This window comes from Bombina bombina, chromosome 1 (genome assembly GCF_027579735.1).
Source record: "Bombina bombina isolate aBomBom1 chromosome 1, aBomBom1.pri, whole genome shotgun sequence".
Classification (NCBI taxonomy): domain Eukaryota; kingdom Metazoa; phylum Chordata; class Amphibia; order Anura; family Bombinatoridae; genus Bombina; species Bombina bombina.
Window position 1 is genome coordinate 217,887,049 of NC_069499.1, and position 22,853 is coordinate 217,909,901.

General features: G+C 39.4%; 1 protein-coding gene across 1 annotated transcript in view; it reads left to right on the forward strand.

Moving 5' to 3' along the window:
* The window catches only part of TOGARAM1 (TOG array regulator of axonemal microtubules 1), a 334,226-nt gene that overhangs the window by 195,535 nt on the left and 115,838 nt on the right, over window positions 1–22,853 (forward strand). The window contains 3 exon segments of the mRNA XM_053697849.1: window positions 9,416–9,572; window positions 10,529–10,618; window positions 22,166–22,301. Coding sequence (XP_053553824.1) covers window positions 9,416–9,572; window positions 10,529–10,618; window positions 22,166–22,301 — 383 coding nt within the window.

Genomic DNA, 22,853 nt, shown 5'->3' on the forward strand with positions numbered 1-22,853 from the left:
TCACTGCACACTTTTGCCAAATTTTACAAATTTGATACTTTTGCTTCTTCGGAGGCTATTTTTGGGAGAAAGGTTTTGCAAGCTGTGGTGCCTTCCGTTTAGGTAACCTGATTTGCTCCCTACCTTCATCCGTGTCCTAAAGCTTTGGTATTGGTTCCCACAAGTAAGGATGACGCCGTGGACCGGACACACCAATGTTGGAGAAAACAGAATTTATGCTTACCTGATAAATTACTTTCTCCAACGGTGTGTCCGGTCCACGGCCCGCCCTGGTTTTTTAATCAGGTCTGATGAATTATTTTCTCTAACTACAGTCACCACGGTACCATATGGTTTCTCCTATATATATTTCCTCCTGTCCGTCGGTCGAATGACTGGGGTGGGCGGAGCCTAGGAGGGACTATATGGCCAGCTTTGCTGGGACTCTTTGCCATTTCCTGTTGGGGAAGAGAATATCCCACAAGTAAGGATGACGCCGTGGACCGGACACACCGTTGGAGAAAGTAATTTATCAGGTAAGCATAAATTCTGTTTTTCTTTAGCTTACAAGGCAAACTCTGATGTATAGGAATGGGGAGAAGAGAAGGAGGGAGGAAGGGCTGAGCTAGCACAGATGTAGGAGGGTTTGGTTGGGGATTGATATCAAGAGGATGTGATTATATTAAATAAAATAGAATAAAATGCAGGGGGTTAATTCCCCAGGGGACTAATAATGGAACCGAATATATATATATATATATATATATATAAACTTGAGTAAATGTTCAGCGTCTCAGGGGAGCAACAAAAAATGTAAATATAGGGAATGATAGTGGATATATTATATTGTAGGGGAGATATCCTAGATTTGCTCATAAAGAGTTCTAGAAGGACCTCTTCTCTTTGCCAATGTGTTCCCTATAACGCCCAGCGTCCTGTAAGGGGTTTCTTTATCAGAATAATTGGAAGTTTATCTGGTAGGGGTTGAGGTACTAAAATCTACTCTCCCCCCTCTATAAATAGGGGTAACATTAGGATTAACCATAGGACATATACATTGGACTGATTGGTTAGGAATCTTTTTGTCTATTTGTCGTATTATAAGTTAAAGGTTAATGATGTCTCTCATTTCACTTTACTTTGGCATTCACTTAAGTCAACAGCATTGTGTATGGATATACAAAAAATATAAGCAATATACAATACGAATGCATGGCCCATCCAATCCCAACATAACGTGGCTTACAGCAAACAATTAACCTACAGCTTAATGAATAATAGTTTAGTTACTCAGTATCCCAGGGCAACAGGGTGGCTGTCTGTGGACAGTTGTTTATAGTACACAAAGAGTGTATAGAACAGTATGGAGTCCCCACAGCACTAAGATATTAGTTGGTTCTGGATGAAGTATAATATGTGATTCTCGATTTATCTATTGTATTCGAGGTTAAAGGTTAAAAATGCTTCTCATTTCCCTTTACTTGGGTAGGCTAACATTATTATACGTAATGCAAGAAAATATAAACAATGAACAATATTGGTAACTTAACCTAGGAAAGCTGAACGTAGCAAGACTCACGTCAAACAGTAGACCTATAACATAATGAATAGCAGTTTGGTTGCTCCATACTCCAGGGCAGGGACATGATTGTCTATGGGCAGTTATACAAGTAGTAATATAACGTCTTATCAATAGACTTCAGGTCAATATAAACAAAGTTATTTGGACATATGGGTTAGATTGACTTATTTTCCCCTCCCACTAATTGTATGTAAGCGGACTAACAGTTTGGTGGGATAAGCCCATAAGCATAAAGCCCATTAAGAGTATAAATGAGCAGTATGAGGTGTACCCTGCTGTAAAACATGAACTATCCCTTTTGGTAAATACAGTCTGCCATTCTGGGGAAAAATATTTACTATTTGATCATTCTATCTTACTTACATTCTCAAGTAGCCCTAATTGTAATAACATAGAAGAGGTATCCTTCTACATTAGTTCCTTCCCTCTATCTAGTCATATTTCTTTTTGAGAAAGCTTGTTGGAGTGAAGTAGCCCCATTAGGCAGTGATCATTCCCAATACGCATAGGCTATTCAACATTGTAACATAACAAACCTATAAGCTGAACAAAAAGAAAACAATTACAGGTAGCCCTCAGTTTACGCCGGGGTTAGGTTCCAGGAGGAATGGTTGTAAATCGAAACCGTTGTAAATTGAAACCCAGTTTATAATGTAAGTCATTGGGAAGTGAGGGAGTTGGGTTCCAGGCCCCTCTCAAAATTGTCATAAGCAACACCTAATACATTATTTTTAAAGGTTTGAAATGAAGACTTTAAATGCTAAACAGCATTATAAACCTAAAAATATAGATTGTATCATCATCAAACTAAGTTTAATGAACAAAAACATTTGCTAAACATCACCTAATAAAATAATTACACAACAGATTGCATCATCATCAAACTAAGTTTAATGAACAAAAACGTTTTTTTACTTGGATTTTTCTGCAAACAGTTCTCTGCATTGTTAGCATGTTAGATAATATTGGTTCTGCACCTATTCTATGCATTTCAATCTGCAGTGATTAATAGGCAGTTAGTCACCCTCATCTCAAGCAGCTGGACAGGAAGATAATAGGGAAGTGGCTGCTAAATCTTGTCTGATCTGTGTACACAGATCAATTTCAGGCTGTTAAACTAGCTTAACTTTGCTGAAACACAAGCGGACAGCTTCACCTACTGGCTATTTTAATTAGTGCACTGATTTTTAATGCATTAAAGGTTGTTATTCTGAAACGGCGCAAATTGAACCGGCGTAAACCAAGGGCCACCTGCATTACTAGTAGATGACATAAGACTCCCTGGCAGATATGGTTTGCAGTCCCAAGGTGGATAGGTTGACTTCAGCCCACTTCATCTGTATTGGAGTCCAAATCTTGATTTTGCCGTTAGGCATTTGGAAGGGATGTAACAGTTTTAGGTCTGGAGTGTACACTCCCATCTTTATCATGAACTTTCATAATTTAAATTACATGAAAAGACGACAACCTAAAAAATGAAAGATAACATTTTATATTACATTTTCATAGCATTAATGTCCCTTTAAGCTATTGGATGATCAAAATTACTGCGTAAAAAAATGTCAAATGTCAAACTGTTTATTTTTACAAATGACCAAGAGCAGTATAGGCATTAGACTTACCATCTCTAAATACAGCCCTGTATTACTGGTTCAGAATTGTTCCTGGGAAACGTGCCTATTTGAAATGTATTAGGAGCTTTAATAATTATTGGATCATCATTGCCTTTTTTCCCCCAAAACAATTATGGCTATTGTAGCCTAAAATGGGTTTTGTTGCTGTATAGTGATATTAACTCTTAAATAGCCTGTGAAATGTCCTGTTCATTTTTCCTGTTTATCACATGGCATCATTTTCTATACTCTGCAGTTGACTAATAAGGGATGAATGAGAAAGCTACATTTCTTTCATGTAATTAACAAGAGTCCATGAGCTAGTGACGTATGGGATATACATTCCTACCAGGAGGGGCAAAGTTTCCCAAACCTTAAAATGCCTATAAATACACCCCTCACCACACCCACAAATCAGTTTTACAAACTTTGCCTCCAAGGGAGGTGGTGAAGTAAGTTTGTGCTAGATTCTACGTTGATATGCGCTCCGCAGCAAGTTGGAGCCCGGTTTTCCTCTCAGCGTGCAGTGAATGTCAGAGGGATGTGAGGAGAGTATTGCCTATTGAATGCAGTGATCTCCTTCTACGGGGTCTATTTCATAAGGTTCTCTGTTATCGGTCGTAGAGATTCATCTCTTACCTCCCTTTTCAGATCGACGATATACTCTTATATATACCATTACCTCTACTGATTCTCGTTTCAGTACTGGTTTGGCTTTCTACAAACATGTAGATGAGTGTCCTGGGGTAAGTAAGTCTTATTTTCTGTGACACTCTAAGCTATGGTTGGGCACTTTATTTATAAAGTTCTAAATATATGTATTCAAACATTTATTTGCCTTGACTCAGAATGTTCAACTTTCCTTATTTCCAGACAGTCAGTTTCATATTTGGGATTATGCTTTAATTATCATATTTTTCTTACCTCAAAAATTTGACTTTTTTCCCTGTGGGCTGTTAGGCTCGCGGGGGCTGAAAATGCTTTATTTTATTGCGTCATTCTTGGCGCGGACTTTTTTGGCGCAAAAATTCATTTCCGTTTCCGGCGTCATACGTGTCGCCGGAAGTTGCGTCATTTTTTGACGTTATTTTGCGCCAAAAATGTCGGCGTTCCGGATGTGGCGTCATTTTTGGCGCCAAAAGCATTTAGGCGCCAAATAATGTGGGCGTCTTATTTGGCGCCAAAACATATGGGCGTCGCTTTTGTCTCCACATTATTTCAGTCTCATTTTTCATTTGCTTCTGGTTGCTAGAAGCTTGATGTTTGGCATTTTTTTCCCATTCCTGAAACTGTCTTATAAGGAATTTGATCTATTTTGCTTTATATGTTGTTTTTTCTCTTACATATTGCAAGATGTCTCACGTTGCATCTGAGCCAGAAGATACTACAGGAAAACCTCTGCCTGCTGGATCTACCAAAGCTAAGTGTATCTGCTGTAAACTTTTGGTAGCTATTCCTCCAGCTGTTGTTTGTATTAAATGTCATGACAAACTTGTTAATGCAGATAATATTTCCTTTAGTGATGTACCATTGCCTGTTGCAGTTCCCTCAACATCTAAGGTGCAGAATGTTCCTGATAACATAAGAGATTTTGTTTCTGAATCCATAAAGAAGGCTTTGTCTGTTATTTCTCCTTCTAGTAAACGTAAAAAGTCTTTTAAATCTTCTCTCTCTACAGATGAATTTTTAAGTGAACACCATCATTCTGATTCTTTGGACTCTTCTGATTCAGAGGATTCTGTGTCAGAGATTGATGCTGATAAATCTTCATATTTATTTAAGATGGAATTTATTCGCTCCTTACTTAAAGAAGTACTAATTGCTTTAGAAATAGAGGATTCTAGTCCTCTTGATACTAATTCTATACGTTTGGATAAGGTTTTTAAAGCTCCTGCGGTTATTCCAGAAGTCTTTCCTGTTCCTAATGCTATTTCTGCAGTAATTGCTAAGGAATGGGATAGATTGGGTAATTCATTTACTCCTTCTAAACGTTTTAAGCAATTATATCCTGTTCCGCCTGACAGATTAGAATTTTGGGACAAAATCCCTAAAGTTGATGGGGCTATTTCTACCCTTGCTAAACGTACTACCATTCCTACATCAGATGGTACCTCGTTTAAGGATCCTTTAGATAGAAAAATTGAATCTTTTCTAAGAAAAGCTTATCTATGTTCAGGTAATCTTCTTAGACCTGCTATATCATTGGCTGATGTTGCTGCAGCTTCAACTTTTTGGTTGGAAACTCTAGCGCAACAAGTAACAAATCGTGATTCTCATGATATTATTATTCTTCTCCAGCATGCTAATAATTTCATCTGTGATGCCATTTTTGATATTATTAGAGTTGATGTTAGATTTATGTCTCTGGCTATCTTAGCCAGAAGAGCTTTATGGCTTAAGACTTGGAATGCTGATATGGCTTCTAAATCAACTCTACTTTCCATTTCTTTCCAGGGAAATAAATTATTTGGTTCTCAGTTGGATTCTATTATTTCAACTGTTACTGGTGGGAAAGGAACTTTTTTACCACAGGATAAAAGGTCTAAAGGTAAAAACAGGGCTAACAATCGTTTTCGTTCCTTTCGTTTCAACAAAGAACAAAAGCCTGATCCTTCGTCCTCAGGAGCAGTTTCAGTTTGGAAACCATCTCCAGTCTGGAATAAATCCAAGCCTGCTAGAAAGGCAAAGCCTGCTTCTAAGTTCACATGAAGGTACGGCCCTCATTCCAGTTCAGCTGGTAGGGGGCAGGTTACGTTTTTTCAAAGAAATTTGGATCAGTTCTGTTCACAATCTTTGGATTCAGAACATTGTTTCAGAAGGGTACAGAATTGGTTTCAAGATGAGACCTCCTGCAAAGAGATTTTTTCTTTCCCATGTCCCAGTAAATCCAGTGAAAGCTCAAGCATTTCTGAATTGTGTTTCAGATCTAGAGTTGGCTGGAGTAATTATGCCAGTTCCAGTTCCGGAACAGGGGATGGGGTTTTATTCAAATCTCTTCATTGTACCAAAGAAGGAGAATTCCTTCAGACCAGTTCTGGATCTAAAATTATTGAATCGTTATGTAAGGATACCAACGTTCAAGATGGTAACTGTAAGGACTATATTGCCTTTTGTTCAGCAAGGGAATTATATGTCCACAATAGATTTACAGGATGCATATCTGCATATTCCGATTCATACAGATCATTATCAGTTCCTGAGATTCTCTTTTCTAGACAAGCATTACCAATTTGTGGCTCTACCGTTTGGCCTTGCTACAGCTCCAAGAATTTTCACAAAGATTCTCGGTGCCCTTCTGTCTGTAATCAGAGAACAGGGTATTGTGGTATTTCCTTATTTGGACGATATCTTGGTACTTGCTCCGTCTTTACATTTAGCAGAGTCTCATACGAATCGACTTGTGTTGTTTCTTCAAGATCATGGTTGGAGGATCAATTTACCAAAAAGTTCTTTGATTCCTCAAACAAGGGTAACCTTTCTGGGTTTCCAGATAGATTCAGTGTCCATGACTTTGTCTTTAACAGACAAGAGACGTCTAAAATTGATTACAGCCTGTCGAAACCTTCAGTCTCAATCATTCCCTTCGGTAGCCTTATGCATGGAAATTCTAGGTCTTATGACTGCTGCATCGGACGCGATCCCCTTTGCTCGTTTTCACATGCGACCTCTTCAGCTCTGTATGCTGAACCAATGGTGCAGGGATTACACGAAGATATATCAATTAATATCTTTAAAACCGATTGTTCGGCACTCTCTAACGTGGTGGACAGATCACCATCGTTTAATTCAGGGGGCTTCTTTTGTTCTTCCGACCTGGACTGTAATTTCAACAGATGCAAGTCTCACAGGTTGGGGAGCTGTGTGGGGATCTCTGACGGCACAAGGAGTTTGGGAATCTCAGGAGGTGAGATTACCGATCAATATCTTGGAACTCCGTGCAGTTTTCAGAGCTCTTCAGTTTTGGCCTCTTCTGAAGAGAGAATCGTTCATTTGTTTTCAGACAGACAATGTCACAACTGTGGCATACATCAATCATCAAGGAGGGACTCACAGTCCTCTGGCTATGAAAGAAGTATCTCGAATTTTGGTTTGGGCGGAATCCAGCTCCTGTCTAATCTCTGCGGTTCATATCCCAGGTGTAGACAATTGGGAAGCGGATTATCTCAGTCGCCAAACGTTGCATCCGGGCGAATGGTCTCTTCACCCAGAGGTATTTCTTCAGATTGTTCAAATGTGGGGGCTCCCAGAGATAGATCTGATGGCCTCTCATCTAAACAAGAAACTTCCCAGGTATCTGTCCAGATCCCGGGATCCTCAGGCGGAGGCAGTGGATGCATTATCACTTCCTTGGAAGTATCATCCTGCCTATATCTTTCCGCCTCTAGTTCTTCTTCCAAGAGTAATCTCCAAGATTCTGAGGGAATGCTCGTTTGTTCTGCTAATAGCTCCGGCATGGCCTCACAGGTTTTGGTATGCGGATCTTGTCCGGATGGCATCTTGCCAACCATGGACTCTTCCGTTAAGACCAGACCTTCTGTCTCAAGGTCCTTTTTTCCATCCGGATCTGAAATCCTTAAATTTAAAGGTATGGAGATTGAACGCTTGATTCTTGGTCATAGAGGTTTCTCTGACTCCGTGATTAATACTATGTTACAGGCTCGTAAATCTGTATCTCGAGAGATATATTATAGAGTCTGGAAGACTTATATTTCTTGGTGTCTTTCTCAACATTTTTTGGCATTCTTTTAGAATACCGAGAATTTTACAGTTTCTTCAGGATGGTTTAGATAAGGGTTTGTCCGCGAGTTCTTTGAAAGGACAAATCTCCGCTCTTTCTGTTCTTTTTCACAGAAAGATTGCTATTCTTCCTGATATTCATTGTTTTGTACAAGCTTTGGTTCGTATAAAACCTGTTATTAAGTCAATTTCTCCTCCATGGAGTTTGAATTTGGTTTTGGGAGCTCTTCAAGCTCCTCCGTTTGAACCTATGCATTCATTGGACATTAAATTACTTTCTTGGAAAGTTTTGTTCCTTTTGGCCATCTCTTCTGCTAGAAGAGTTTCTGAATTATCTGCTCTTTCGTGTGAGTCTCCTTTTCTGATTTTTCATCAGGATAAGGCGGTGTTGCGAACTTCTTTTGAATTTTTACCTAAAGTTGTGAATTCCAACAACATTAGTAGAGAAATTGTGGTTCCTTCATTATGTCCTAATCCTAAGAATTCTAAGGAGAAATCATTGCATTCTTTGGATGTTGTTAGAGCTTTGAAATATTATGTTGAAGCTACGAAATCTTTCCGTAAGACTTCTAGTTTATTTGTTATCTTTTCCGGTTCTAGGAAAGGCCAGAAAGCTTCTGCCATTTCTTTGGCATCTTGGTTGAAATCTTTAATTCATCTTGCCTATGTTGAGTCGGGTAAAATTCCGCCTCAAAGAATTACAGCTCATTCTACTAGGTCAGTTTCTACTTCCTGGGCGTTTAGGAATGAAGCTTCGGTTGACCAGTTCTGCAAAGCAGCAACTTGGTCCTCTTTGCATACTTTTACTAAATTCTACCATTTTGATGTATTTTCTTCTTCTGAAGCAGTTTTTGGTAGAAAAGTTCTTCAGGCAGCGGTTTCAGTTTGAATCTTCTGCTTATGTTTTTTGTTAAACTTTATTTTGGGTGTGGATTATTTTCAGCAGGAATTGGCTGTCTTTATTTTATCCCTCCCTCTCTAGTGACTCTTGTGTGGAAAGATCCACATCTTGGGTAGTCATTATCCCATACGTCACTAGCTCATGGACTCTTGTTAATTACATGAAAGAAAACATAATTTATGTAAGAACTTACCTGATAAATTCATTTCTTTCATATTAACAAGAGTCCATGAGGCCCACCCTTTTTTGTGGTGGTTATGATTTTTTTGTATAAAGCACAATTATTCCAATTCCTTATTTTATATGCTTCACACTTTTTTTCTTATCACCCCACTTCTTGGCTATTCGTTAAACTGATTTGTGGGTGTGGTGAGGGGTGTATTTATAGGCATTTTAAGGTTTGGGAAACTTTGCCCCTCCTGGTAGGAATGTATATCCCATACGTCACTAGCTCATGGACTCTTGTTAATATGAAAGAAATGAATTTATCAGGTAAGTTCTTACATAAATTATGTTTTTTATATTAATTTTCCATATTTCAGTCTATTTATTTGCAACAGAAATCAGCACATTTATAGTGGCCTTTATATTCTTTGGTTGCAGACAAAAGTCACCATGTCAAAATCAGCCAGAGACAAGATGAGGCAGAAGAAAGAATGTAGCATAAAGGAAATCGTAGAAATCAAGGATTCTGAAAAGAAAGACCTGGTTGCAAAAGAACAACTCCACCATACTGACCCTAGTCCTGTGATCACAGAAAGTTAGTTCCTTTTTTTCTTCTTTTCCCTACACTCTGGTACACAATATGATTATATTTTTTATTAATTACTGGGCACTTAAATCATTTTTAAAAATGGAGTAAAGGGATTTTTCCATGATTTGCAAAATATCTGTGGCATATTTTTTCCAGCCTGGATTATTGAGAAGTTATTAGCTTGCTCTCTGCACAACAGGTCACTGGGGATATCTGGATTTGCACGAATAAGCCAACATCTGGTGATACATTTAAACATATTTTTAACAGATGCATATTACAGATCCGTAAACAAAAACAGCAAAATATCTTCACAAAAATAAATGTTTTATAAACGTTTAGACCTGTGTCGTCTTTAGTAAATCTTGCATAGTTTTACTTACCATTATACAGCATATAAAAAGACACTTGAAAATCTTAACCCTTTACCTTGGCCAGCTAGAATAGGGATGTGAATAGGATCCTGTATTGATATAAACAATCACAGTGTAGAATACTCCAGTGTATTCTAAACTATAGCATTCTTAAATCCACAGTATGTACTTAAACCGCTCGTGACTGAAGAAAAGCATAATTTGTAATAGTCAAATTACAGGAAAAACAAGCAAAATACTAAAAGATACATCAATCACGTTTTTTTTTCTATATTTAAGTAAACATTTTAATTTTTATTTTAATGTCCTTTGAAGTTGCTGGCTTCATTTATAAGAAAATATTTACAATGTCCTGTGGCTGAAAACCTTTTCTGGGTTTCATGTTTTTGTTGTGTTACCAAGGTCCCCAAATGTACCCACTGGGTTTTCTTAAAATTAACCATTTTTTATTCTTTTTTCCTACTATATAGTGTAGTGTCCATCATGTTCATAACACAATTTAATACATAACTCCTATTTTCGTTTGGTTTATGTGGGGAATTTTTATTTATGCACATGTTAACTGTTTCTTTGTTCTATAACTTTCAGTATGGAGATCAAAATCTGACTGCGCAGAAAATGTAGTTGAAATAAGTCCCCCAACCCTAAAAAGAACATCCAGCTTAAAACATTCCTCAGGTAAAGAATTTCTAAATTTATCTGAATACCTGTGAATGATCTATCCAGGTTTCACATTCTTTTAAAATTCTAAAATGACCCAAACAATGAAAAACAAACAATGAAAAACTCTATAGACTTTTAAAGTGCTGTGTAAAATGGGAAGTTACTTTGCCTTATCTTACGAATTTCTGTAGAAGTGGATTGACCTTCAGAAAATTATGGTAATACTTGGACTGAAGTAGGCATGAACATCTACATTCAGACTAAACTGCTAGAGGAATGGAATCAGGAATATGCTTTGAGTTAAAGGGACATAATAATCATATGCTAAATCACTTGAAAGTAATGCGGTATAACTGTAAAAAGCTGACAGGAAAATATCACCTGAGCATCTCTATTTAAAAAAGGAAGATATTTTACCTCACAACTTCCTCAGCTCAGCAGAGTAAGTTATGTGTAAAAAGTTATACTCAGCTGCTGTCCAGCTGCAGGTAAAAAAAAAAAAAAACTGAAGAAATGAACAGCAGCCAATCAGCATCAACAGTGCTGAGGTCATGAACTCTTTTACTGTGGCCTCATGAGATTTAACTTAACTCTCATGAGATTTCATAGTAAACTTCCTTAAACTGAATAGGGAAATAACATGAGTGTGCACGCAGCTCACTCCCTTGCCTGTCCCGGGACAGACATACTGATTTGCTGCTTAAAGTCCTTTACAATGGGATGTGAATACTTAGGACATTTTGAGGTAAAATATCTTTCTTTTTTACATTGAGATGTTCAAGTGATATTTTCTAGTCCGCTTTTTACATCTATGCTGCATCACTTTCAAGTGTTTTAACATTTGGGTATCATGTCCCTTTAATAGATTTTGAGCGGTTGTTTGGGATAGCTCTGAAGTCGCTGTCTCCTCAGGTTTAAATAATAGTCTTTCACAGACATTATATCACCCCAAAATGCCTTTTTAAATGGGTTTTGAGGTGGGAAATAAATGTGGGAAATGTAGTCAGGAAGCTCTGTACAATTTTTGGAGCAGTTACAGATTTTTTTTTTCTTACACTGGGAGAAGCCTATGCCTCACTTTTATTCAATATAAAATTTGATATTCTTGCTGGAAGAAAATCAACCTTTTGTAACAACAAAATCTCTACAGTTGTTAACCTATGCGCCTCAGGCCACCCACAGCACTGTTTTGCAATGAGGTGACGTTGCTACCTCTTAGCCAATAGCCGTGCTTGCCTACGGCATAATGACAAAGGGCAAGCACGGCTATTAGCTAAGAGGTGGAAAAGTCACCTTATTGAAAAACATAGCTGCGCTGTGGGCGGCCAGAGGCGATTAAGTTAGCGCTAAAGCTGCAGCGAAATAAAGGTAGCTATTTATCTTTTTTTTTTTTTTTAAACTGATGAATGAAGGTCACCTTTATTTTTAGTGATGGTAAATCCTAGCGTTTTTTGGAATGCTAGAATTTACCATCACTTTAAGTTAACTAATTATTGAACAATATGATACTGGGGTAGACATAAAGCGGATTAAGGTATTTCCTTAAATATCAGATTGGTTTATTAAAGATTTGAGCTAGGAACTTCAGAAACAAATTTTGTCTTTTAATGTTATCCCATTGGATAGGGATAAATGTACCTACTTTTATGAAAATGAGAATATATATTATTTTGTCTCCTCTCCTTTTTATTAACAAACTTCACATCAAGTGTATAAATAAAATGCTTTGCTATGCATCAATCAGAAAAGTATTCAACAACAATACAAAATGCTGTAGTGCTAAATAGTGCTTAATCCTCTTATCTATGACAATTTTCCTTTTTCAGAGGATTATATTTGCAATTAATTTCTTGGAATATACCAGGACTGGTTGTACCCAAAGTCAGGGTTAGCTATAAGAAGCTACTTCTTCTAAATCAAACAATGCAGATTGGTTGTAAACTTAGTGTCAATGTCCACATTAAATTGCTGCGGTAAAGACACTAAAAAAATTATCACAAAAGATTAACATAACTGGTAATAAATAAGAGGTTAGGATCCTTATATTAAGTAAGGAGTACAAAGTAGTAAGTTCAGTTAGTGGAGACAAGATAATAAAGAAGCCAGGACCTGTAAGTTTACCGAAGAGTGGATGGGACATGATGTTAAAAAGGGGAAGGAAGTGGATCATGACGGGATCAGCCCAAGAGGAGGTTGTGCTGTGACTTGTGTGCTAAGGGTCCCCTTTTTCAGTCAGCCAGTCTGGAAGATGGGGAATGTTAGGGATTCTGGACAGGAGTGGATCAATGCTGATGGGTCTGCAAAGCTTGGGTCCAATAAAACTTGACGGATTAAAAGGGATTCATTCTATTTCTTTTGAAAAAAACAACCATACATTCTCTTCTAGGGTTAACAATTCTCATATTCTGTCTAAACATGACTGAAGGGTGGGTGGTTGAGGTGATTTCTATTGTCTGCCTATTACTAAACATGCTTTTTTCAGCCCTATTTGTAAAAGGTGTGTAATTTAGGTTTCCATCTTAATATATGGAGAGTCCATGGCTTCGATCCTTACTGTTGGGAAATACTGAACCTGGCCACTAAGAGGAGGCAAAGACACCCCAGCCAAAGGCTTAAATACCTCTCCCACTTCCCCTATCCCCCAGTCATTCTTTGCCTTTAGTCACATTAGGATGGCAGAGAAGTGTCAGAAGATTTCGGAGTTGTTCATCAGGAGGGATATATGCCTTTCTTTATGGAACTGGAGTTTTAAGTAGTCTTGTCAGCCTCTCAGTGAGAGCATTGATGAAAGTTAGAGTCTGGAGATGCAGGGAGAGTTTTTCTGCGAACCCATCCAGACTGCCTGCTAACAACTTCTTAAGCAACCAGTGTTGACGAGTTTCACTGTTTGCTTTCTTCACTCAAGTCCATGTCAGGAGCGATGCTACAAGACTGTCACACTTGAGAGGCTGTGTTTCTGTTCCACAGCACGGATTCTGGTAAGATCGTTTCAATTTTTACTTATGTTGAAATTGCTGAAGACATGGTCACAGTGTGACTCCTTTTATCTTTATATAATCATGGGTTAATGTTAATGTGTTTCTTTGATTTATGCTGCTTTATGTGTGAGATTTATTTTGGACTCATAGACTACTGTTATGCTGTAACGGAACATACAGGTGTTTTGCTTTCACTTTGAACGCTGCACAGCTTGTAGCTTTGCGCACTTTTTCTCATAGCAGGGGCAGTCCTGTCTTGCACACCATGTGACCGGGTGTGGTCATACTTTTGTTTTCTCTTTCCTGACCGAGCTAGCTGTCGGAGAGGTTGCTTCTCTGATTGCCTGGGTCTAGGAGGTGATGAGTGCATCAGTCATTGGGGGTATACAGGGAGTGCAGAATTATTAGGCAAGTGAGTATTTTGACCACATCATCCTCTTTATGCATGTTGTCTTACTCCAAGCTGTATAGGCTCGAAAGCCTACTACCAATTAAGCATATTAGGTGATGTGCATCTCTGTTATGAGAAGGGGTGTGGTCTAATGACATCAACACCCTATATCAGGTGTGCATAATTATTAGGCAACTTCCTTTCCTTTGGCAAAATGGGTCAAAAGAAGGACTTGACAGGCTCAGAAAAGTAAAAAATAGTGAGATATCTTGCAGAGGGATGCAGCACTCTTAAAATTGCAAAGCTTCTGAAGCGTGATCATCGAACAATCAAATGTTTCATTCAAAATAGTCAACAGGGTCGCAAGAAGCGTGTGGAAAAACCAAGGTGCAAAATAACTGCCCATGAACTGAGAAAAGTCAAGTGTGCAGCTGCCAAGATGCCACTTGCCACCAGTTTGGCCATATTTCAGAGCTGCAACATCACTGGAGTGCCCAAAAGCACAAGGTGTGCAATACTCAGAGACATGGCCAAGGTAAGAAAGGCTGAAAGACGACCACCACTGAACAAGACACACAAGCTGAAACGTCAAGACTGGGCCAAGAAATATCTCAAGACTGATTTTTCTAAGGTTTTATGGACTGATGAAATGAGAGTGAGTCTTGATGGGCCAGATGGATGGGCCCGTGGCTGGATTGGTAAAGGGCAGAGAGCTCCAGTCCGACTCAGACGCCAGCAAGGTGGAAGTGGAGTACTGGTTTGGGCTGGTATCATCAAAGATGAGCTTGTGGGGCCTTTTCGGGTTGAGGATGGAGTCAAGCTCAACTCCCAGTCCTACTGCCAGTTCCTGGAAGACACCTTCTTCAAGCAGTGGTACAGGAAGAAGTCTGCATCCTTCAAGAAAAACATGATTTTCATGCAGGACAATGCTCCATCACACGCGTCCAAGTACTCCACAGCGTGGCTGGCAAGAAAGGGTATAAAAGAAGAAAATCTAATGACATGGCCTCCTTGTTCGCCTGATCTGAACCCCATTGAGAACCTGTGGTCCATCATCAAATGTGAGATTTACAAGGAGGGAAAACAGTACACCTCTCTGAACAGTGTCTGGGAGGCTGTGGTTGCTGCTGCACGCAATGTTGATGGTGAACAGATCAAAACACTGACAGAATCCATGGATGGCAGGCTTTTGAGTGTCCTTGCAAAGAAAGGTGGCTATATTGGTCACTGATTTGTTTTTGGTTTGTTTTTGAATGTCAGAAATGTATATTTGTGAATGTTGAGATGTTATATTGGTTTCACTGGTAAAAATAAATAATTGAAATGGGTATATATTTGTTTTTTGTTAAGTTGCCTAATAATTATGCACAGTAATAGTCACCTGCACACACAGATATCCCCCTAAAATAGCTATAACTAAAAACAAACTAAAATCTACTTCCAAAACTATTCAGCTTTGATATTAATGAGTTTTTTGGGTTCATTGAGAACATGGTTGTTGTTCAATAATAAAATTAATCCTCAAAAATACAACTTGCCTAATAATTCTGCACTCCCTGTATAGGTGCCATTTTTGTGAGAAATAAAAAGTTAATTTATTTGTATGCTACTTTTGTTAATGCAAGCTATGGAGGATCCTGATATTTTTGAGGGTACTCCCTCTATTCCTAATAGTAATACCTGTCTATATTGTGAGGAGGCCTTGGTGTGCCCGCCCTCTCAACTATGTTTCATATGCATCAACAAGATTATTATATCTAAGAAGGTTAACCCCTTTTGTACGATTGAGCCGTCCACCACTCGCTGTCCCTTGAGGTGCATACCCATCAATCATCTCCATTTTCACATGCAGCTTCCCATAGCACGCCTGATCCTCCGTCTGGAGGAAGCCTTTTACCATAAGACTTTACCACGCAGTCAAAGACGGCGGTGTCTGAGGCCCTTAGTGCTCTACCTCGCTCTGCTAAGCGCAAGCGAAAGGTTAAACATAGCTCTCCGGTCCTGGGGATGTTGAGTGATTTACTTGATCTGTCTGCCTTTCAAGTATCCCAGGATGGGTCACACTCTGAGTCTTCTTTCTGGATCGGTGTCTGCTAGATTTAAAATTGAACACCTACGTTTTCTTCTAATGGAGGTTCTGTCGACATTAGAGGTTCCAGAGGCCAAGTTGCTTGATGAACCTTTGATCCCTAAATTAGACAGAGTGTAGGAGGACATGGTAGTGCCGCTAACTTTTCCTGTACTTGTAAAAATGGCGAATATTATTAAAAACTAATGGGATAGAATTGGATCTTCCTTTTACCTTTCATCTGCTTTTAAAAAATTATTCCCGGTCCCGAACTCTCAGCTTGAGTTGTGGGGTTCCGTCCCTAAGGTGGATGGTGCCATCTCCACGTTAGCTAAGCGTACTACTATCCCTCTTGAGGATAGCTCGTCTTTCAGAAAGCCGATGGATAAGAAAATGGAAACTTTTCTCAGGAAAAAGTTTCAGCATAAGGGATATTTATTTCAACCAGCAGCGGCTGTTCCCTCGGTTGCTGGAGCTGCGGCCTACTGGTGCGACTCCTTAGCGGAATTTATGGAGGTGGAGGGTCCCCTCGACGTTATCTAAGACAGAATTAAGGCTTTGCAAATTTTTAATTCTTTTATCTGTGATGCAAACATGCAGATTATTTGCCTGAATGCTAAAATCTCTGGTTTCTCATTGCAGACGCGTTGGGCGCTCTGGCTGAAGTCCTGGTCTGCGGACATGAGTTCTAAGTCTAGACTACTTTCCCTCCCCTTTAAGGGAAACATTTTATTTGGTCCAGGCCTGGACTCCATTATCTCCATGGTTACAGGGGGCAAGGGTACCTTCCTACCGCAGGATAAAAAGAACAAATCTAAGGGACAGGGATCTAATTTTCGTTCCTTTCATTCTGAAATGTCCAAACGTCAGCAGTCCTCCTCTAAGCCTGAGCAAACCAAGAGCACTTTGGAAGCTGGCTCAATAGTGGAATAAATCCAAGCAGAACAAGAAGCCCGCCGAGAACAAGTCTGCATGATTGTCTCCGGGGCAGACTGTCGCTGTTTTCCTGATACTTGGTCCAGGGACATGCAGGATCCGTGGGTGCTGGAGGTCATAGCTCAGGGATTCAAGATAGGTTTCAAATCTCATCCACCCAAGGGCAGATTTCTCCTCTCAAGCCTGTCTTTAAAACCAGAAAAAAGGGAAGCCTTTCTGCGGCGCGTGCAGGATCTGTCCTCCTTAGGGGTCATTGTCCCGGTTCCTATTGCAGAAAGAGGTTTGGGATACTACTCAAACCTGTTTGTGGAACTTTCCACCCAATTCTGGACCTAAAGTGCTTAAGCAAGTTTCTAAATGTCCCCTCGTTCAAGATGGATAAGATAGGGTCCATTCTTCCTCTAGTTCTGGAAGGAGAGTTCATGACCACTATAGATCTGAAGGATGCCTACCTTCACGTTCCAATCCACAGGGACCACTTCCAGTTGCTAAGGTTTGCCTTCCTGGATCAGCACTTCCAGTTCATTGCATTTCTGTTTGGTCTAGCTATGGCCCCAAGAATCTTTACAAAGGTTCTAGGAGCTCTCCTGGCCGTCGCCAGAACCCAAGGTATAGCAGTAGCTCCCTACTTGGACGACATTCTGGTTCAAGCACCATTGTTTCGACTAGCAGAGGACCATTCAGTATCTATTCTCTCTCTTCTTCGATCACATGGATGGAAGATAAACTTAGAGAAGAGTACTCTCATTCCAAGCACCAGGGTAGAATTCCTGGGTGCTATAATACATTCAATATCCATGAGGATATTTCTAACCGACCAGAGACTTCGGCATGTCTTGCCCTCCGGACCTCCTTAAGGCCATCTGTGGCTCAGTGTAAGGAGGTAATTGGTCTCATGGTGTCCAGCATGGACATAATTCCTTTTGCCAGGTTCCGTCTCAGACCGCTACAGCTGTGCATGCTAAGCCAGTGGAACAGCAATCATTCTGATCCGTCTCAACAGATTTCCCTGGACAACCGGTTGAGAGAATCGCTCTCTTGGTGACTCTGTCCAGATCATCTGTCCCGAGGGACATCCTTTCTAAGACCATCCAGGGAGATTGTGACTACGGAGGTGAGCCTCTCAGAATGGAGAGCTGTTTGGGGTGCCAGGAAGGCACAGGGCCTGTGGTCTCAGGAAGAATGGTCCCTCCCAATCAACATTTTGGAACTTCGAGCCGTGCTCTGAAGGCTTGGCCTCTTCTGGGTTCGTCCCGGTTTATCAAATTCCAATCAGACAATATAACCTCGGTGGCTTACATCAACCATCAGGGGGGAATGAGAAGCTCCCTAGCAATGAGGGAAGTATCTCGGATTCTGTAGTGGGCGGAGGCCCACAGCTGTTTGCTGTCAGCGATCCACATTCCGGCTGTGGACAACTGGGAAGCAGATTTTCTCAGCAGACAATCCTTTCATCCAGGGGAATGGTCTCTCCATCCCAAAGTGTTTGCGAAGATATGTTACAGGTGGGGGATGCCGAATATAGATCTCATGGCATCTCGTCTTAATCCCAAACTACCCAGATATGGGTCGAGGTCCAGGGATCCTCAGGGGGAGCTAATAGATGCATTAGCGGTGCCTTGGAGGTTCAATCTAATTTAACTTTTTCTGCCATTACCACTTCTTCCTCGGGTAGTAGCCCGCATCAAGCAGGAGCATGCGTCTGTAATACTGATTGCTCCATTGTGGCCGCAAAGGACGTGTTTCGCAGACCTAGTGAGGATGTCTATTCTCCTTCATGGAAGTTACCTTGTCGCAGGGATCTGCTGGAACAAGGTCCTTTTTGTTCATCAAAATCTAGATTCTCTGAGGCTGACTGCGTGGAGATTGAATGCTTAGTCTTAGCCAAGAGAGGTTTTTCTGAGAAAGTTATTGATACTCTCATCCAAGCTCTGGGGTGAAGAGCGTGGTTTTCCTTGGCATAAGGTTAAGGTTGCCAGGAGTCGTTGTTTCTCCAGGATGGTCTAGAGAAAGGTCTTTCAGCCAGTTCCCTTAGGGGACAGATTTTGGCCTTGTCTGTTTTACTGCACAAGAGGCTCTCTGAGCTTCCAGATGTTCAGTCTTTTGTTAAGGCTCTGATTAAGATCAGACCTGTGTTCAGATCTTCCGCTCCCCCTTGGAGTCTGAATCTAATTCTTAAAGTTTTGCAACGGGCTCCGTTTGAACCTATGCATGAAATTGATATTAAGTTTTTGTCCTGGAAAGTTATCTTTCTACTGGTGCGCAGAGTACCTGAGATTGCCGCCTTGTAATGTGAGCATCCTTATCTGGTGTTCCATTCGGATAAGGCTGTCCTACGTACTAAGTTAGGGTTTCTCCCTAAAGTTGTGTCAGACCGCAACATCAATTAATAGATTGTGGTCCCTTCTTTGTGTCCTAATCCTCCTCCTTTGAAGGAACGTTTACTTCATAATTTGGACATGGTTCGTGCCTTGAAGTTTTATCTTCAAGCTACTAAGGATTTTAAACAAACGTCTTCCTTGTTTGTGGCATATACTGGGAAGCATAAGGGTCAGAAGGTCTCTTCGATTTCCTTATCTTTTTGGTTGAGGAGTCTTATCCTCTTAGCTTATGAAACAGTGGGACATAGACCTCCTCAGAGAATTATGGCTCATTCTTCTAGAGCAGTGACTTCCTCTTGGGCCTTTAAAGGACCACTGTAAGTTCAATATATTTCAACTTTTTTTTTTTTTTTTAACCTTTCTAAACCTATTTGTCATAGGATGTCTTTATGACTTTCCTACCTGATCGCTGCAATCTTATTTCTAAAAAATGTATGTTTCCGAACCCACTCCATGGGTATGTGCCGTTGCTAGCCAATCCTGTGTGCAAACCGCAGTCTGAAGATGGTAGCCAAATTTTCAATAGAGCATGCATCAGAACGTCATCCACAACGTCACTCCCTTCCAGACCTGCTCCAACACAGAAGATCGCTCTGTCAAACTTACATAATAAAAACAATCAGCGCATTGATAGGTAAGTATTGCAGAATCTCCCTAGTTATAACGAGCATCATTACAAACTATCTAATTCTTCAAATAGAAAGTAATTGTATTAATATATTATCGACTAAAGGTTTAAATATATAAATTAGATATATAACATACATATAAATTTTGCCCACAAAATTATAAAAAGGATATCGATATTAACTGCACCTACTTGTAAATACTTCCTATGTTTAAAGATTTTTCTTAATGTTGTTCAAACTTTGATACTAATATATAATGCTTATTATATCCAATAGATATACTGCAGTTATGTTGTAAATAATAAATTTATTTGTTTACTCTGAAGCTTCAAACATGTTGTTCATTGCAATAAAGATAAGGACGGGAGGGATTATATTTTTTGCTTTCTGCGTAGAAAGAAGCCTTTTACGTAACAGGGGGAGGAGTTTGGCGGCCATTTCTGCCATTGTTAACTAAATGTTCATTGAAGATTAGCTACCTAACGTTAGTGTTATTGAAGATAGGATGCGGTGCAGGCTCTTTGTTTTTGCTTGATCTAAGGTATGTATAATGTTTTCATCGGTGTTGACTGTCCCTTTAAAATATGTATTTTAGTCAAACAAAAAACGGTAAAAGTTTGTAATCCTTTAAGATCGAGGCCTCTATGGATCAGATTTGTAAGGCGGCTACCTGGTCCTCCTTACACACTTTTTCTAAATTCTACAAGTTTTATGTTTTTGCTTCAGCTGAAGCAGCCTTCAGGAGAAAGGTTTTGCAGGCTATGGTGCCCTCAGATTAGGGCCCGCCTCTATTTTTGTCCCTCCCGTTATCATTCAGTGTCCTCTAGAGTTTGGGTATGTTTCCCAACAGTAAGGAATGAAGCCGTGTACTCTCCTTATATTAAGAAGGAAAACATAAATTATGCTTACCAGATAATTTAATTTCCTTCTGTATAAGGTGGGTCCACGGCTCCAGCCCGTGTTTCTCCGATGGGCGGCCCCCTAAATTATGTGTTTTCTTCTGGCACCTTTTAATAATACAAGAATAAGTAGGAAGAGGGATGCCCTATTGATCACTTTGGCTGTATTGCATTTCTTGGCTTTTTTTTTTTATAACCGTTCATGGGGTCAATTTTCTATGTTCCTCCTAGTTTAAATATTTTTTTGTTATTCTCAGTAGAAGCAAAGTTGCTTCTTCCTCCATGTTGATTGACAGGATCTGGATAAAACACTCTTCAAGTTTTTAAGAGACTTTTCACCTTTCTTTTGGACAGCAAGGTTTTAACTTTACCTAATTTGAGAGTGTGCAGTCATGTGGCAGGGAAAACTGTTTTGCTCATACATGGATTGTAGAAACATGCAACAAATAATAAAACAGAATAAAAACAGGCTTTTCATCATTTTCTTTGTGCATTTTGCTAATAAATGTTAAACATATGCCTTATTCTTTATGGATGGAAATGTATTCTTAGAGTAAAATAATTTAAGGAAATGTACAGAAAGCATGTGTACTTTTGATACTCCTTTATCAGTTAAAAGCTGTTTTCAAATTAAATCCCAGAATTTTCTTACCTATTTCGTTAGCTTTTGGTTTTGTTTGAGTATTTCAATATTTGACAGTCTTATGTGCTCATACATGTTGGTTTTTCTTCTGTGTCTATAATTAAAATGCAGGTTGAGTTCTTTTCAATTGTCTCATACCTCATCACAGAAAGGAAAGCAAGATGTTTCCATAGTAACCAGGCAGTGAGCAAATCTATCTTACGTATGACAATTTTTGAATCCTATATTATATTAGTAATACTGTGTAACTGTGACATTCAAGGATTAGAAACAATTTTATTTGTGTAGTATATGACGCAGAAACTGTAATAATCCTGCCTGTGTGTGCTTAGATGTTATGTCTGTAATTATAGGTTTTTAACGTCTGTATAATGTAAATACTTATATTTAAAGCCTACACTCTCAGTGTTCATTACTCTCCTGATCACAGTTGCTTTCCTTTCTTTACCCCTTTCCATTTTGTCTTTTCTCTTTTGTTTTCATCTATCTTTTCCTATTTCTTAAAAGTGGGCCGAATGAATATAAATTCTCAATTAATGGCCAAGTGTTTTATGGCTGACATATATTGCAGTGATTTTTGTTATCAGTGAGTATTGATTTTAATTTTTCCCAACATTTCACCTTGATATGTCCACAGTGCAGAGCCAATACAGAGACCGAAAACCATCCATCACCCGTAGTTCTGAGGTTATTGACTCTTCTGTGCTTAAAGAACTAAACAAGCCTGAGATCTCGGTGGCAGAAGCTTTAAGATTGATGTCTGATGATGATTGGTAAGAGTGACATACAGAGCTAATGAATTATTTCTAGGTAAATGTTAGAAGCATATAAGTTGTATAATACTTTATATGTGTGTACTACATGATGCAGTTCATAATGTCACAAAAGTCCATAGAAAACCTAAACAGCTTGTGTTCATTTCTTTCATACAGTGGGGAGAGTCCATGAGTCATTACTCATGGGATTCAAGTCCTGGCCACTAGGAGGAAGCAAAGATTCCCAAAGCTCTATTAGCGCTTAAACCCTCCTACCTCTCTGGTATTCTAGTCTTTCTTTCATGTAATTAGCAAGAGTCCATGAGCTAGTGACGTATGGGATATACATTCCTACCAGGAGGGGCAAAGTTTACCAAACCTCAAAATGCCTATAAATACACCCCTCACCACACCCACAAATCAGTTTTTCAAACTTTGCCTCCCTTGGAGGTGGTGAAGTAAGTTTGTGCTAGATTCTTCGTTGATATGCGCTTCGCAGCAGGCTGGAGCCCGGTTTTCCTCTCAGTGTGCAGTGAATGTCAGAGGGATGTGAGGAGAGTATTGCCTATT